This window comes from Nomascus leucogenys, chromosome 18, assembly GCF_006542625.1.
Source record: "Nomascus leucogenys isolate Asia chromosome 18, Asia_NLE_v1, whole genome shotgun sequence".
In the NCBI taxonomy this organism is placed as follows: domain Eukaryota; kingdom Metazoa; phylum Chordata; class Mammalia; order Primates; family Hylobatidae; genus Nomascus; species Nomascus leucogenys.
In genome coordinates, this window is record NC_044398.1 from 39007362 (window position 1) to 39023117 (window position 15756).

The 15756-nt window shown below is 38.3% G+C and overlaps 1 protein-coding gene across 4 annotated transcripts in view; it reads right to left on the reverse strand.

The window, feature by feature from the left end:
• PARG (poly(ADP-ribose) glycohydrolase) overlaps positions 1 to 15756 on the reverse strand; it is a 136203-nt gene that overhangs the window by 18093 nt on the left and 102354 nt on the right. For all 4 annotated transcript variants that reach the window (XR_001114968.2, XM_030798265.1, XM_003278183.4 and 1 more), the window contains 3 exons: positions 13083 to 13161; positions 11485 to 11593; positions 2366 to 2471 (listed from right to left, as the gene is read on the reverse strand). Coding sequence is in view for 3 of the 4 variants with exons in the window: in XM_030798265.1 (XP_030654125.1) it covers positions 2366 to 2471; positions 11485 to 11593; positions 13083 to 13161 (294 nt within the window). In the remaining variant the exon portion in view is untranslated. The remainder of the gene's footprint in view (positions 1 to 2365; positions 2472 to 11484; positions 11594 to 13082; positions 13162 to 15756) is intronic.

Sequence of the window (15756 nt, forward strand, 5' to 3'; positions counted from 1 at the left end):
GAAAGATCTTTATAAGTACACCACAAAAATGTGAACACATAAAAGCTAACTCAGTAACTTCAGCCTAATTGGTTGAAATAAATGAAGAAGCAGAAAAATGTTTATAACATGTAACAGTTAAACAATTAATATGTTTTAATATACAAAGAGTTATTACTAGCCAGTGATAAAATCAAACTACTCCCAAAGAGATGAATGGGCAGAAGGCATGAAAAAGCAATTCACAAAACAAACAAATGGCCAGTAAACATGAAAACTGTTGAGCCTCAGAGAAATGAAAAAGAATAACAAAGTCCTGTCTTGGTGATGCTGTTCATGTGAGGAAGACAATGTGAATTGATACCACCTTTCAGAGTGAAATCTACAAGGATCAAAATGAAGTATACGTATTCTTTGAGTCATTAATCTCACCTCTAGGAATTTACCTTAAGAAGATAATTACACATAATATATATAATTGTACTACACACTGTAGTACTGGTTATAATATAATGAAAAGAAATAAACTGTGAATGGAGAATCTGTGAAATAAATTATGGTACATATGTGCATACAACAGAATACTGTGTAGCCACTAACGAATGCTGAGTACTCAGTAGATCTACATTTGTTAGATGGATAGTTGAAAACTATCCATGAGACTGCAGACTTTCTAAAAGGAAGAGGCTGGAGAATAAAATAGAGGGTGTCACTTCATCAACAGTTACATAGATTGCTACTGAGATGACCTGAAGGATGGCCACCAAATGCTGACAGTGAATTCTAGTGATTTTTATATACTTCATGGTATTTTTCTAGATTAAAAAAAATAGTAAACGTGTCATTTTTATAAAATATTAAGAAGCATTTTACTGATGAGGGGAAAGGCAGTTACATTATGACAGACTCAAGTATTCTCAAAGAGATGAATTTTATCTAAACATAGTTCGGCTATTAAGGCCAGCTGGCTGTTTTATGTCTGCTTTATTGCTTGTTACTTTGTAACTGTGGTATAACAAAGAATTTTTCTGGCATGCCATCTTGGGTTCCTGGTAGAAGCTTCAAACACCCTTGGAATTTCCTGAGTGCTGGTGCCTTTGTTCTGCTAATGAGGCGATTCAGATTGCACACTGGGGAGTCAGGGGAGGGCAGAGACCAAGCTCAATCATGTGGCCAATGATTTAATCAATCATGCCTACAGAATGAGACTTCAATGAAATCTTTGGTCACCAAAGGTCAGTGCAGCCTCCTGACTGGTGTACACACTGATGTGCCAGGAGAGTGGGGTGACCTGACACTAAGGGTTGTAGAAGCTCTGCTTTCCCTTCTAGGCTTCGCTTTATGTGTCTCCTTTATAATAAAACTGCAGTGGTAAGGACAGGACTTTTTTCTGAGTTCTGTGAGTCATTCTAGTGAATTAGGAACCTGAGGTGGGGACGTGGGAACCTCCTAGAATAGTAACCAGCTGGACAAAAATGTGAGTGGCCTGGAGATCCCCCTGAAACTTGTGGATGGAGTCTGAAGTGGGGGCAGTCTTGTGGACTCTGTCCTTAATAGGCGAGATCTGCGATTACTCCAGGTAGTCAGTGTCAGATTTGCAATGCAGTACACCCAGGTGGTGTCAGACCAGTTGGGATGAAATGGAAAAGTAATCATCCTAAGTAATGATATAGTATTATTTTCTATAACTGATACTTTGAAAAAATGTCAATGTAGTAAATAGCCAATAGCTTTGTTGATCGGGTTTTGTGAATTTCCTACCACAAACAATAACACGTAAGAAATGTTTCTGCTTCTTGGACATCCAGATGCCTCCTGTCTGTGCCATTCTTGCAGCTCTCCCAGGCTGTGTTCCCACAGCCCCGTGGGCCTCTACTACAGCACTCATTCCCATGTACTGCATCAGTCTCATACTGCCTCTCTCTCATATGCTGGACTGTGAATTCCAAAGCAGGCATCACATCTTCTCCATCTTTGTATCTCAGAGCCTACCACTGTGCCTAGAAAGTGGCAGAGGTGCTATTAAATTTGGTGGATGAATGAGTCAGTGAAATAACTGTCCATAAAAATCACTCCAGTGGAGGAAAGTGCAAGCTCAGGTTTGAAACTTCGCAGTCATTATATGCTCTTTTCCTCCAGCCAACCTTTCAATATTCAACAAAATACTGTGTCTGGGGGATCAAAGTGATAAGCGACCTCTGAAGGAAAATGGTAAATGAAATAAGAATTCCTTCAAACATAATAGGAAAAAAGAAAATAGTGTTAAATATTCCTTTTCCTTTTCTCCTAGATTTTTGTGGTTTCATGACAGGACATGAGAAATCTGGCTTGAAGGACTTTTTTTTTTGTGGGCAGAATGCTTTTATCCTTCTCTACAACAACTTACCTTTTAACCTGGCATCACCCCCAAAGGCACCACAGCCCCAGTTTCCTGTGGCCACTGCAGAAAGATTCTCTGAAGAAACTCCAGGACGGAGAAATCCACAGTAAGCCTGCAGGATAAAAGAATTATCAAAGCCTGTGAGTGCCTAGACACTAACAGTGTTTCTGACTGATGTACTAGGATCAGTGTCCATTATCAAGCTTATGTTCAATTTCTCATTTTTTTTTTCCATAGGGGCCAAAATAGAGGGAAAAACAAAGAGGGAGGGAGGGAGAGAAAAACCTGGGATTATGCAAGGAAGAGACTAAGAAATTATAAATTTTAATATTTATTTGTTTGAATGCTAAGCAAATAAAATCCCTTAAACTAATACAGGTCCCAATTTATTTTTCCACTTCAAACAAACAGAAATGAAAATGGCAGAGATATTTCAAAAACTAACAGGATCCCAATTATAAACTACTAGGAAAAACCACCAGGAAAGCGACTTGTTAGAACAGTGTTCTTTTTCTTTGAAGGCTTTAATCACTATTTTTTTCATCAGGAAAAGGGTCACTATTATGCCTCCTCAGCATTCTCTCTCTGAGTTATGGAGACTAGATTAATAAATGTGCTTCCTGCTACTGAAATACTTAACAAAGAGCAAGGAACTATCTATAGAAGGAATTCCTACACCTGGTTAAGAAATAACCTTTAAGATGCCTTTTGGCTCTAAGATTCTCTAGTTTCACAGCTCTGTTTTAAGCTAGAATATTTAAAAATTTGCCAGTAATCTGAGAAAAGTACAATATATTCTGAGGATGCTGGCTAAGTATTAATTAAATGAACAGCTCATTTTCTATATGAGAAGACCATTGTGTAAGATCCCAGAGTTCCTGATTTCCACCTCTTTGCTGTCAGCTAGTTGGTCTTTCTGCCTTCTTTCTAAATTCTTATTTTCTGAAGTGATGAGACTGTAACAGGTTTAATACAGCGGCAAAGCAAAACTTCCCTGGGTTCTCAAGTTCCAAATGAAGCCTAAAATATAGCTTACATATAATAGCAAATACAATTAAAAGAATGATCTTGACAAATGTTCCCAGAGAAAACCCAAGGATAAAGAAAGATGCTTCTATGAAACCCACACATAGAAGTATAGTAAATTGTTCTTTGAAGTTTCCACAAAGGTATAAAAATTTATTTTACAGACTGTCTCGATAGATTAACAAGGCTATTCCTTCCATACCCTCCTAGACTGTAAATCCTGACAGATATTAATTATAAGTTGGTACCAGATCATTATTCAACACTGTGGTATAGCGCTTACACAAGCGCTCACAAATTACCTGCATAGTCAAATGCATGGAGCTTCTGAAAATCTCTTTCAGGTCAAAAAAATTTGAGAGCTCCATTTGTTTTGAATAGGCTCTTGAAAGATAGTCTGTGTCATTAACGAACAAGGGAAAAAACAAACCCTCTGGAAGAATAAACATAACTTTGCCGCTTTGTTTCCTGTCAGAATTTTCTAACATGCCTAGAGAGAAGAAAGCTTCCTCAGATTCCTAGTTCATTTCTCTGTTTTATACTATCAGGATGGTTTTAGTTTCTTTCTTACTGCTGTCTCTAAATAACTGGGTTAACTTTACTTCAATGTGCAAAAATAGCTTAGTGAAACTAAGGCCTAATGATTGAGAATTTGAAACACTTAAATTATTAGAAGCAAAATCTAGTATAAAATATTATCCAATTTTCCTGGAAAATTATCTATCTTGAAAAATGGCCATCAAAACAAACCACGAAACTCAAAATAAACCTCATTCAGTGTTTAGATCAAATCTTTAAAAGCTCATGGCTATAACCCCAGCACTTTGGGAGGCTGAAGTGGGAGGATCACTTGAGCTCTGGAGTTTGAGATCAGCCTGGGCAATATGGCAAGACCTGTGGTGTCATCTACTTGGGAGGCTGAGGTGGGAGGACTGCTTGAGCCCAGGAGGTCTAGGCTGCAGTGAGCCATGATGGCGCCACTGCACTCCAGCCTGGGTGACAGTGAACTCTATCTCCCACCCCACCACCAAAAAATATTGATCAGATAAAAATTAAATGATAAAATTACATAGAAATTAGAATAACTGGTTATAATGATTAAATACAAAATTATTTTATTCTGTTAAGAAGCAAGCATTTGTAAGGTCAGAAATAAGACAGTAGCATACTGCCCTGAGCCCTCTTTGGAAGGTCAGCCCAGGCTTCTCCCTTGTCTAGGAAGAAGGATGCCTTAAGTGCTGGAGACCAGGGCAGAGCCTTGAATCAGGGGACCTTTCCTTTTATGAGTAGGAATTGAACTCCTTTGGTAAAGAAACAAAGATGAGATAAGGATAGAGACCTCAAAAGAGTTGCCAAGTTCTCACTCCATAGAGAAAGGCACTAGGAGTTCTCAAGAGCTCTATATTGGCAAATGCGTTTGTTTTTCCCCCACCCAGAGCAAGAGTACTTGAGAAGACTGATCAGAGAGCTGCGAGAGTAAAAGAAAGCCAGCTTGAACTCTAGCCATACCCTGCCCTGACAGTCTGCAATGACAGAGCAATTTATTTTTACTAATAAACAACTCAGAAGGGGGAAAAGAAAAAGGAAGCACTGAGACCTCAGGATAGTAAGCAGAAGATACCAATGAACAACTCTCTCTTGGAATGAGTTTTGATGGGAAGGGAAGAAGACAGCGAACATAAAGGTAATTTGGGAGTCCTGAAGGTTGCAAAGGGGTGTATTGAGAAGAAAGATGAAAATATTAGTACCTAGAGTTAAAAACTAGAGACCAACCAGGAAATGGTAATGAAAAAGATGTAGGAAGAAGGAAAGAAAACAGAAAAGAGACCAAACAAAACTGGTATAAAAGTCTACAGGCCCAAAATGAGGCCCAGGAAAGAAATGGTATCCAGGGGAATAGTCTGGCACAAACTGATGTATAAGATTTTATACTTAAGATCTTTGGCTTCAATATCAATTTTAGAAGGCCCAAGCAGATAGTTACGTGCTGCATAGTGATGTTGCACTCAACAACGAAGCACAAACACGACGATGGTCCCATAAGATTATAATACCATATTTTCATAGTACCTGTCCTATGTTTAAGACACAAATACCCACCGTTGCGTCACAACTGCCTATAGTATTCAGTACAGTAACATACTCGACTGGTTTGCAGTCTAGGAGCAATAGGCCATACCATCTAGCCTAGGTGAGTAGCAGGCTATATCACTTAGGTTGTGTAAGTACACTCTGTGACATATGCACAGTGACTACTTCACAGAACATATCTCCATCTTTAAGTGATACATGATTTTACTTAAAAGATGTCTTTCATTATCATGTAAATACATTATTCTACGTGCTAGAATAATTTAATAATTATTGTTCCTAAAGAGTTACTCATTCATATGAAATCAATCTACTATACTTCTTTAACTTAATACATAGTGGATATTGATACTGATTTTCTGAGGTTTTTAGTATTCTGTGATTTCTTATGACTTTTTTTGTTTTCTTCTTCTTTTTAGCCCAGGCTGGGTGCAGTGGTGTGATTCCAGCTCACTGCAACCTCCAGCTCACTGCAACCTCCACCTCCCGGGTTCAAGCAATTCTCCTGCCTCAGCCTCCCGAGTAGCTGAGATTAGACTTTATCCCTAAAATAATTATAACATTAATACATTGTTTTTGCTATTCTAAAATGCAATATAAAATCAAAGAAGTATGTAGATCTTAGTTTCCTGATGTATAAAATCCAAGATTGGGTTATGTATTTGTTATTCTGATTCTGTATGTTGGGAAACTTAAGGGAAAATCCACTACAAATGATACATTTTGAACATTCTTGAAAAGTAAAGTGACACCTATTTTATGAAAAGATTGTAAGTGCTCAGATGCTGAACTTCTTAGGAATATCAGCAGCAAATTTGACTGGTTTTGTTTTCAGGCTTTGGTTTAATAACAGTCCTATTCCAAATATGATGGTGAATAATAACAAAAACATCAATAAACAGATCAATTTTTAAAAAGGTAAATAGGGATGATTTCTATCTCTCCACCTTGTTCAATTTCAGATTCAGAAAGCTCCACAAAACATATTCATTACTTAATCCTACCTAAAATCCTACCTAACATGGCAAATACAACTTTTCACAAGTGATTTCTTTCTTCTCTTGCAGCGCTATTTGCCACTTTTACAAGCTGAAGTCATAAATCTTTCTAATACTAAGATAATTCTCCTTTAGAATGACACCCAGCTGATCTCTCACAGGATTAAACATTGCTTCACAGTATCAGTTAGATGAAAGGAGACTGATTCCCTCCTTTAAAAACCAACTCTACTTGCAGGTCACGATGTGGGTCCAATAAGACCAGTGGAGCCTGGATGGAGCAGACCTTTTCCAGAGGCCTGGAAAGCACTTTGTAGGATTGGCTTTTCAATTATTAACTGGTGAGTAATGCTTAAAAGTAGCAAACAGGTCCCCAGAGGTCAGAGATCCATACTGACTTCTGACGGTGAAAACCAGTCTTACTGCTTTTTCGCTTAGAAAAATGTGGGTTTTTTTTTCTTTTCCTCCTTTCTCTCCGGCATGCATACACACACACAGACACAGACACACACAGACACACACACACACAAAAGTAGAATTGTGCAAGTCATCTCTAAAGTGATTTAACACAGACTTCTACTCTAAAAGTTTGCAAAACAAGAGATATAAAATATTAAACATTGTCTTCAAGTTGTGCTGTCAGTTTATGTGAGATTCCTGCTGCTCATAACCAAAATTCTTAAGTCAATTTTAATAGGTAAATGTAACTAGTAAGGGACAAATGCTTTAATTTAGAAGGCCTAATTTGGATTAGTTTCTGATTAAGTTGCCAATGACATTTAACAAAATCATTTACTGCTTTTTCCTTTTTCAGTGAAAGAATTAAAAAACCAATTCTTTGCTAAAAGAACACATTTTTTGGAATATATCAGTGAATAAAAGAACACACATTTATCAGATGCCTTCCCATGTGCCAGGCCCTGAACTAGGTGCTTTCTCAAAGTTAGTCCATGTGTTGATAGGCTCTTGAAAAACTATATCAAACAGAAAAGCATATTGAGAAAAGCATTTAACAGGTACCTTGCTCACAGCAGAAATTTATGATCACAAAAGAAGAGTGATTCAGGAATAAGCATGTAGGAGACTATTCCAAAAGCAGAAATATTCTCAATGATTTAAGTTTGAACCATAAAAAGTCTAGAAGGTCAGACCTAGTTATAGTAGTCTCTATGTGGAGGATTTACATTTTTAAAAATAATTTGGCTGGGCACAGTGTCTCACACCTGTAATCCCAGCACTTTGGGAGCCCGAAGCACATGGATCAACTGAGGTTGGGAGTTCGAGATGAGCCTGACCAACATGGAGAAACCCTGTCTCTATTAAAAATACAAAAATAGCCGGGTGTGGTGGTGCATGCCTGTAATCCCAGCTACTCGGGAGGCTGAGGCAGGAGAATCACTTGAACCCGGGAGGTGGAGGTTACAATGAGCTGAGATCGTGCCATTGCACTCCAGCCTGGGCAACAAGAGTGAAACTCCGTTTAAAAAAAAAAAAAAAAAAAAAAAAAAAAAAAAAAGATTTGAAGTCTGGGGAGCCTGGATTTGAGCCCTGGTTTGGTCAGTGGCCAGCTATGTGATCTGGCCTGCGACAAATTACTCAACTTCCTAAGAAGTGAACTGTCTCTAAATTAGAGACAAGAAAAATAGTTATGCCTCCCTGAGTGGTTAGGACTAAATCAGACACTGCATTTAAAGCACTAAGTAGAATGCCTCATAGAGAGTAAGCAATCATTTAATGGCAAGAATTACTTTTACTATTGTTATCTGTATAATTTGAAAAAAAAAATTTCACCTGCATTTGACTGAAAAGAATCTTTTATGAATTATAAATTAGACTTTATTGCATATTGACATGAATAATAGCAGGTTGAAAATGAATGTAGAACTGCATCGCTATACATTAAAAATTAACCCATCTGCTTCATATGGCTTCATCTGTCCCAAACTTGATTTGACGCTCAACTTACTAGGCTTTATTGAGCACCTGAAGAATATTTAGGAAATATATAACATTTTGTGACATATTGAGTGATTTAAGATAATGTACTTATGTAACTTCTAAAATATTTACCTCAAAAACCTAAATTAACACTGTCTAAGAAGTTATTTAAGCCAGGCCTGGTGGCTCACGCCTGTAATCTCAGCACTTTGGGAGGCCAAGATGGGCAGATCACCTGAGGTCAGGAGTTGGAGACAAAACTGGCCAACATGATGAAACTCCATCTCCATTAAAAATACAAAAATTAGTCTGGCGTGGTGGTGCGTGCCTCTGATCCCAGCTACTTGGGAGGCTGAGGCAGGAGAATCACTTCTACCCGGGAGGCAGAGGTTGCAGTGAACTGAGACCGTGCCATTGCACTCCAGCCAGGGCAACAAGAGTGAAATTCCATCTCAAAAAAAAAAAAAAAGTTATTTAATTATCAGTCAAGTCATTTAACAAAATATTTTTGAGACACTTCCATAAGGCGGTGTGACTGACTGCCACCAACTCCTAATGAAATAAAACTCCTGTTGCCCGGTTACTTAAAGACTCATTCTTTGTATAAAATGCCCCTCATTAAGACTCTATATTCTATAAATAAATGTTCTTCCATGTTGCCAATATTTACAACTAACTTAACCTATTCACATACATCTTTTAAATTTCTGGTGTCTTTGAGGATGGGCAAACTGAAGGTTGGTGATACACAAGTAAGTGCAGAGAGAATCAACTGGACCTGGCAATTTTAAAAAAGACTTATGCCCAAAGTTACCTTCTTAAAAGATCATAATTTAGGATAACTTCTAAAAGCGAATGATCTAGTTCTCATAGAAAAGTATATGTGGGAGTATAGAGTTCATTCATAAAATAGGGAAGCTTTCAGTTTGTATTAATGTATTAACCGTGGCTAAACACATTTTGGTTCTACTTTCCTTTTCCATATTTCTCTCCAACAACCTACTGCTTATATAAATGTCCTCTTGACTGTGTGACAAATTCACATATACATGTTTAGGTAAGTAGCACCTCATGAAAATTTAAAGATAAATCTTATTCTACTCTATATGCTCTATCCTAAAAACATCATGGCACTGGGGACAACTGCTTTAAGGCAAGAGTTTGGGACAGTGAAAATAGGCTTACATTTAAAATGTATCCAATTACTAGTAAAAGATACTTTTCAGGCAGGGCGTCGTGGCTCATGCCTATAATCCCAGCACTTTGGGAGGCCGACGGGGAGGAGATCGCTTGAGCCCAGGAGTTTGAAATTGGCCTGGGCAATATGGTGAAACCTAGTGTATCTAAAAAAGAAAAATCAGCCGGGTGTGGTGGTGCACACCTGTACTCCTAGCTACTCACGAGGCTGAGATGGGAGGATCACCTGAGCCCAGAGAGGTTGACAGTCTGCAGTGAGCTGTGATTGCGCATGCTACTGCACTCCAGCCTAGGCAACAAAGATCCTGCTTCAAAAAAAACAAAAAACAAAAAACAAAACAAAACAAATCTTCAGTACAGGCAAATCTCTGACTTTCAGAGTCAGGTAGGAGAGAACTTTAGAACTGTTAATACACCAAAGGCCAGTCTTTCTGGATAGCTATTCTGAGGGATTACTTTTTATTTTCATTTTTAAATAAATGATGTCTGTTACGTAAGTTCAACTTTAAAAAATAGTACATTATTCTTCAAACATTTTATAAAATTTGAGAACGCTAAACATTAAAATAATTTTAAAAATTATACATATGAGAACATGTTCAACAATAAATTAGATTCTCCCAAATAGATCAGGATATAAGGTACTTAATTATGTTCAAAATATCTACTAAGTTGTAAGTGTAGTAAAAGTCTGTCTAGATCACTGTTATTATTCTCAGAAGTCTGTGTAGGAACTGGCACACCATGTATAGCCATGTAAAACCACAAGCCTCATTATCCTAATAATCTCATAACCAAATCCTACTCATGGGAGTGAAAGAATGATTTTCAGAATTGGGTCAGTGTTCTTGGCTGTGTGAATAATTTGTGGAACTAAAGAAAATCTCTAGGCTGGGCACAGTGGCTCACGCCTGTAATCCCAACACTTCGGGAGGCTGTGGCGGGCAGGATCGCCTGAAGTCAGGAGTTTGAGACCAGCCTGGCCAACATGGTGAAACCCCATCTCTACTAAAAATACAAAAATTAGCTGGACGTGGTGGTGGGCGCTTGTAATCTCAGTTACTTGGGAGGCTGAGGCAGGAGAATCACTTGAACCTGGGAGGCGGAGGTTGCAGTGAGCCGAGATCATGCCATTGCACTCCAGCCTGGGCCACAAAAGCGAAACTCCATCTCAAAAAAAAAAAAAAAAAGAAAGAAAAGAAGAAAAAGAAAATCTCTGCTGAGTGAATAATTTGAGGAACTAAAGAAAATCTCTGCTGTTTTGGGAAAGCCCAAAATCCGGAGAACAGAATCAGCTCTCTATTGTGTAACAGAGTTTATTTATTATGGTTGCCAATACTGAAAATTTGAACAACAGGTATGGCTCATTTTTATATTTCTGTAATAAAAAAGAAAAAAATGAATATAGTAGGCAGCACTAAGTATTACAGAAAATAATAGATTCCATCATAAATCTTACCTAAAATAGAACAACATTTGACCTGGCTTTTTCAGTTTTTCTGTTTTAACCCTGATAGCATACTTTGTAGAGAAAATGTCATTAAGCAGGTCTGAGAAAAAATTTTCAGAGCTCATTTGTTTCTATACGGTTTTATAATGATAATGTTCCATAGCAGCTAAGGTACTTGATGAGATAAATGCATGTGTGGGGTTTAAAACTAAGCAACAGCCTATCTGGCAACCTTAGCTGCGAATCAAACAATTACAAAATGGAAAGTACATCTTGTACAAGCTGACAGAGCCATTAAATCAGGAGAGCTGTGGGCAGACATACTGACACTGCAAGAATTACCAGAAAGCATTAATTTCAGCATTAATAAAATGGCAGTAAATAGATGACAGCTGCCAGATGAACTAAGAAATAAGGTTACTGGCCTTGTTCAGCTCGCGTCTCATTTTCTCAGGCACAAACTGATCGAGGTGGCGTCTGAAGTGAAGAGCATCGATGGCAACGATCTCAGTGCAGCGCCGCTGCCAGTCGTCCCTGGGACAGGATGAAAAGGGGAGAAAAGATAAGGAACAGGTAGTCGCTCAAATAAAATCCTCTCAGTGGTCAGGTTGCCAAGACTTTAGCTGTGTTAAAATATTAAAAACAAACCAGTGTCTGCAGGTCTGAGCAAAAGGAAAGGAAAGGAAACACCTTTTATTTTTAGATTGAGGCATATACAGTGTGCACTGTTAGGCATTAAAAAGTAAAATGAAAAATTACCCAGAGACAACACAATGACATAGTGTAAACAGGTAAATCATTTATAGTAAGTCTCAGAGGTTAAAGGATTTGGGGGCAAACAAAAGGAATCTAGTTCTTTGTTTTCCTCTAATACTAAGGACATGGAATTTGCATCCTGACAAAAGCTCATTCCTCCTTTGCTTTGAGAGATCTGCTTTAAATCACTGGGGTTGTAACATCACTATATACTGTCCAGGAAATAATCCTAAGAAGTGTTACAAAAATGTGAAATAATTCAGTGCAGCATTCTACCTACTGTGCTCAATTGCTGACTGTGAGAAACTATTTTTAAAATAACAAAGACATCAAAGCAGACAATACCATGCTGCCTGTGGAAATAGAGAGGACTGGTTGAGATGATAATTTTGGAAACATGTAAAATCCCAAATATTTAATCTCTTTATGAACCTGCATATATTGCTGTGCCAAGCAACTTTTCAAACTGAAAACCAACAATAGAAATCTTCATGCTGGTTTGTAAATAATTATCAGGAATAAACATCTACATAGGTGTTTGTTGCAACCATATATTTTAAACAAAATAAAGAGAAAGAAAGCAGAGGATGGACTTGAGACATTACGAGGAATAAATCTGTGGCACGTGGGCAAGAGCTGATTCTTTCTGCCACAATGGTTTTCTCATCAAATAACAAACAAAACAAAACAAAAAACCCCACAAGCTTTCAGGTAGTATTTCTGCAAAATTTTATCTCTGGTTAACTAGAAGTAAGAATGTCAAAGTAGAAGACTGTATTTCAAGAAGAAATAGGAGACAGGAGCAGCAAAGCACACTGCAGGTTCTGCCATCAACTGGTTTGCGGCATTAGGTCAACTGTCGCAACATAGATTTCCTCTACCTAATTTCACAGAAAAATTAAAGATCACTTATTAAGTTGGTCAAAGGCTTTAAGCTCTGATTAGAACCTATTCTACTGAGATTTAAACATGGAATTTAACCTCCGCGGTTTCTGATTGTAGCTCAGAGGTAAAGAACTGTAAAGAATTCTGCCCCTCTTTGTCTTTGCTTTAGACTTTTGGTTTTATCTTCTCTGTTCTTCCCTTTGGTACAGGAAGATGGTAATAGTGTTTTCAATACCAATGAACCTGTAATGCTGATTTCTTTTCTTTTTTCTTTTTAAGTTCACTTGTTGAAATACAAGTAGACGGAATGAGAGTGTGTGAGGGTCAAGCCCAAATTCCTTTGCTTTTAGCCATGGAATACTGAAGACAGAAACAGACTCACCTTTCACTCCCATCTTCATGGCTCCGGGACCAACGATATGTCTCAGCATAGCCTGTGTATTCACTGTACTGCTCAGTACCTGAAACAAACAATCTGTCACTATTAACTTCACACTTAATGGCAAAAACATTCCACCTATCATAACATGGCAAGAATCACTTCTGTTTAGCACTGTACTGAAGGTCTCTCCAGCCAGTGCAATAAGGCAAGAAAATAAACAAAAAGGCATAAAGAATGTAAAAAAAATAAGTCAAACTGTCCCTATTTGTAGATAACATGATTGTTTACATAGCAAATCCTAAGGAATCATTGAACTAAAGAGAGAGGCCAGGCTCAGTGGCTCATGCCTGTAATCCCAGAGGTGGGTGGATTACCTGAAGTCAGAAGTTCGAGACCAGCCTGGAAAACATGGTGAAACCCCACCTCTGCTAAAAATGTAAAAATTAGCCAGGTGTGGTGGTGTGTGCCTTTAATCCCAGCTACTAGCGGGGCTGAGGCAGGAGAACTGCTTGAACCTGGGAGGCGGAGGTTGCAGTGAGCCGAGAACGTGCCACTGCACTCCAGCGTGGGAGACAGAGCGAGATTCAGTCTCAAAAGAAAAAAAAGAAAAGAAAAGAAAGGGGAAATTAAAATAAAGAAAAAGCATATAAGTAAACTTAGATCAAGGGTATGTCTGTATACTGGCAACAAACAATGGGAAAATTAACATTTTCTAAAAATCCATTACCCATAATGTCAAAAACCATAAAATACCTAGGAGTAAATATAACAACAAAAAAGACACTACTGGCCGGGTGCAGTGGCTCACGCCTGTAATCCTAGCGCTTTGGGAGGCCGAGGCTGGTGGATCACCTGAGGTCAGAAGTTCGAGACCAGCCTGGCCAACATGGTGAAGCTCCGTCTCTAATAAAAATACAAAAATTAGCTGGGCATTGTGGCGTGTGCCTGTAATCCCAGCTACTCAGGAGGCTGAGGCAGGAGAATCGCTTGAACCCAGGAGGCAGAGGTTGCAGTGGGCGGAGATTGTGTCACTTCACTCCAGCCTAGGCCACAGAGCAAGACTCCATCTCACAAAAAAAAAAAAAAAAAAAGACACTAGAAAAAAAGAAAAATGGAGACTGGGGAGGCGGAGGTTGCACTGAACTGAGATCATGCCACTGCCCTCCAGCCTGGGTGACAGAGCAAGGCTCTATCTCAAAACAAAAACAAAAACAAACAAACAAACAATGAAAAAACACCTTCAGGAAAATGCTTAGACAAGACTGGAGGAAAAATATTTGCAAATCAAATATCTGACAAAGGACTTGTGTTCAGAATACGTGACAAACTCCTACATGTCTATTATAAAAACACAACCCAATTTATAAAAATGGACAGAAGACCTGAATATAAACTTCACACAGGAAGATATACAACCGGCTAACAACCACATAAAATATTGCTCAACATTATTAGTCATCAGAGAAATGCAAATAAAAAAATCACAGTGAGAAACCACCATATACTCAAAAGAGAGGCTAAAATACAAAAGAATAAAAAAGAATGACAACACTAAATGTTGACAAGGATGGAAAACAAGTGGAAATCTCATTATATATTGCTGGTAGAACATAAATTGGTGTAATAATTTTGGAAAAGAATTTGGCAATCCCTTATAAAATTAAACATACACATATCCTTTGACCTAGAACTTCCATTCCTAGATATCTACTAAACAAATACTAAAAATGTGTGCTCACAAAAACTGCAAAGAACAATGTTCATAGCAGGTTTACTTACAATAGATTTGTATCAGTCATTGCTCAACCAGAGAAATGGAACCAGGAGGACATATATATGAAGAGATTTATTGCCAAAAATTGGCCTACACAATTGTGGAGCTGACTAGTCAGGTCCAAAGGGTGCACTGGAACTCTCAGGCATGGGTGAAGTGGCAGTGCACAGAATGAATTTCCTCTTCAGAGAAGCCTCAGCTCTGCTCTTAAGGCCTTCCACCCAACTGAATCAGGCTCACCCAGATTATCACTTATTTAATGCAAATTGTATTGAATGTGGCTAAGCACAGTGGCTTATGCCTGTAATCCCAGCACTTTGGGAGGCCGAGGCGGGGAGATCACTTGAGGTCAGTAGTTAGAGACCAGCCTAGCCAACATGGTGAAACACTGTCCCTACTAAAAATACAAAAATTAGCTGAACATGGTGGCAGGCACCTGTAATCCCAGCTACTGGGGAGGCAGAGGCAGGGGCATCACTTGAACCCAGGAGGCAGAGGTTGCAGTGAGCCAAGGTCACATCACTGCACTCCAGCCTGGGCAACAGAGTGAGACTTTGTCTCAAAGGAAAAAAAAAATGCTTATTGAATGCAATGAGATTAACTCTTTTACTTGTAGACTCTGATCACATCTATAAAATACTTTCACCGCAATACCCGAATTAGTGTTTGACAGAATAACTGCGGGCTGTAGCCTAACCAAGTTGACATTAAAAAAAAAAAGACTATCACAAAACTAAAGGTGGAAACAATCCAACTACTGATAAAAAATTAACAAAACATTTGCCACGATCACACAAAGGAATACTCCTTAGTAATAAAAGGGATAAAACCACTGATACATTAAAAAACATAGATAGATCTCACATTATGCTAAGCAAAAGAAGCAAGATACAGAAGTGT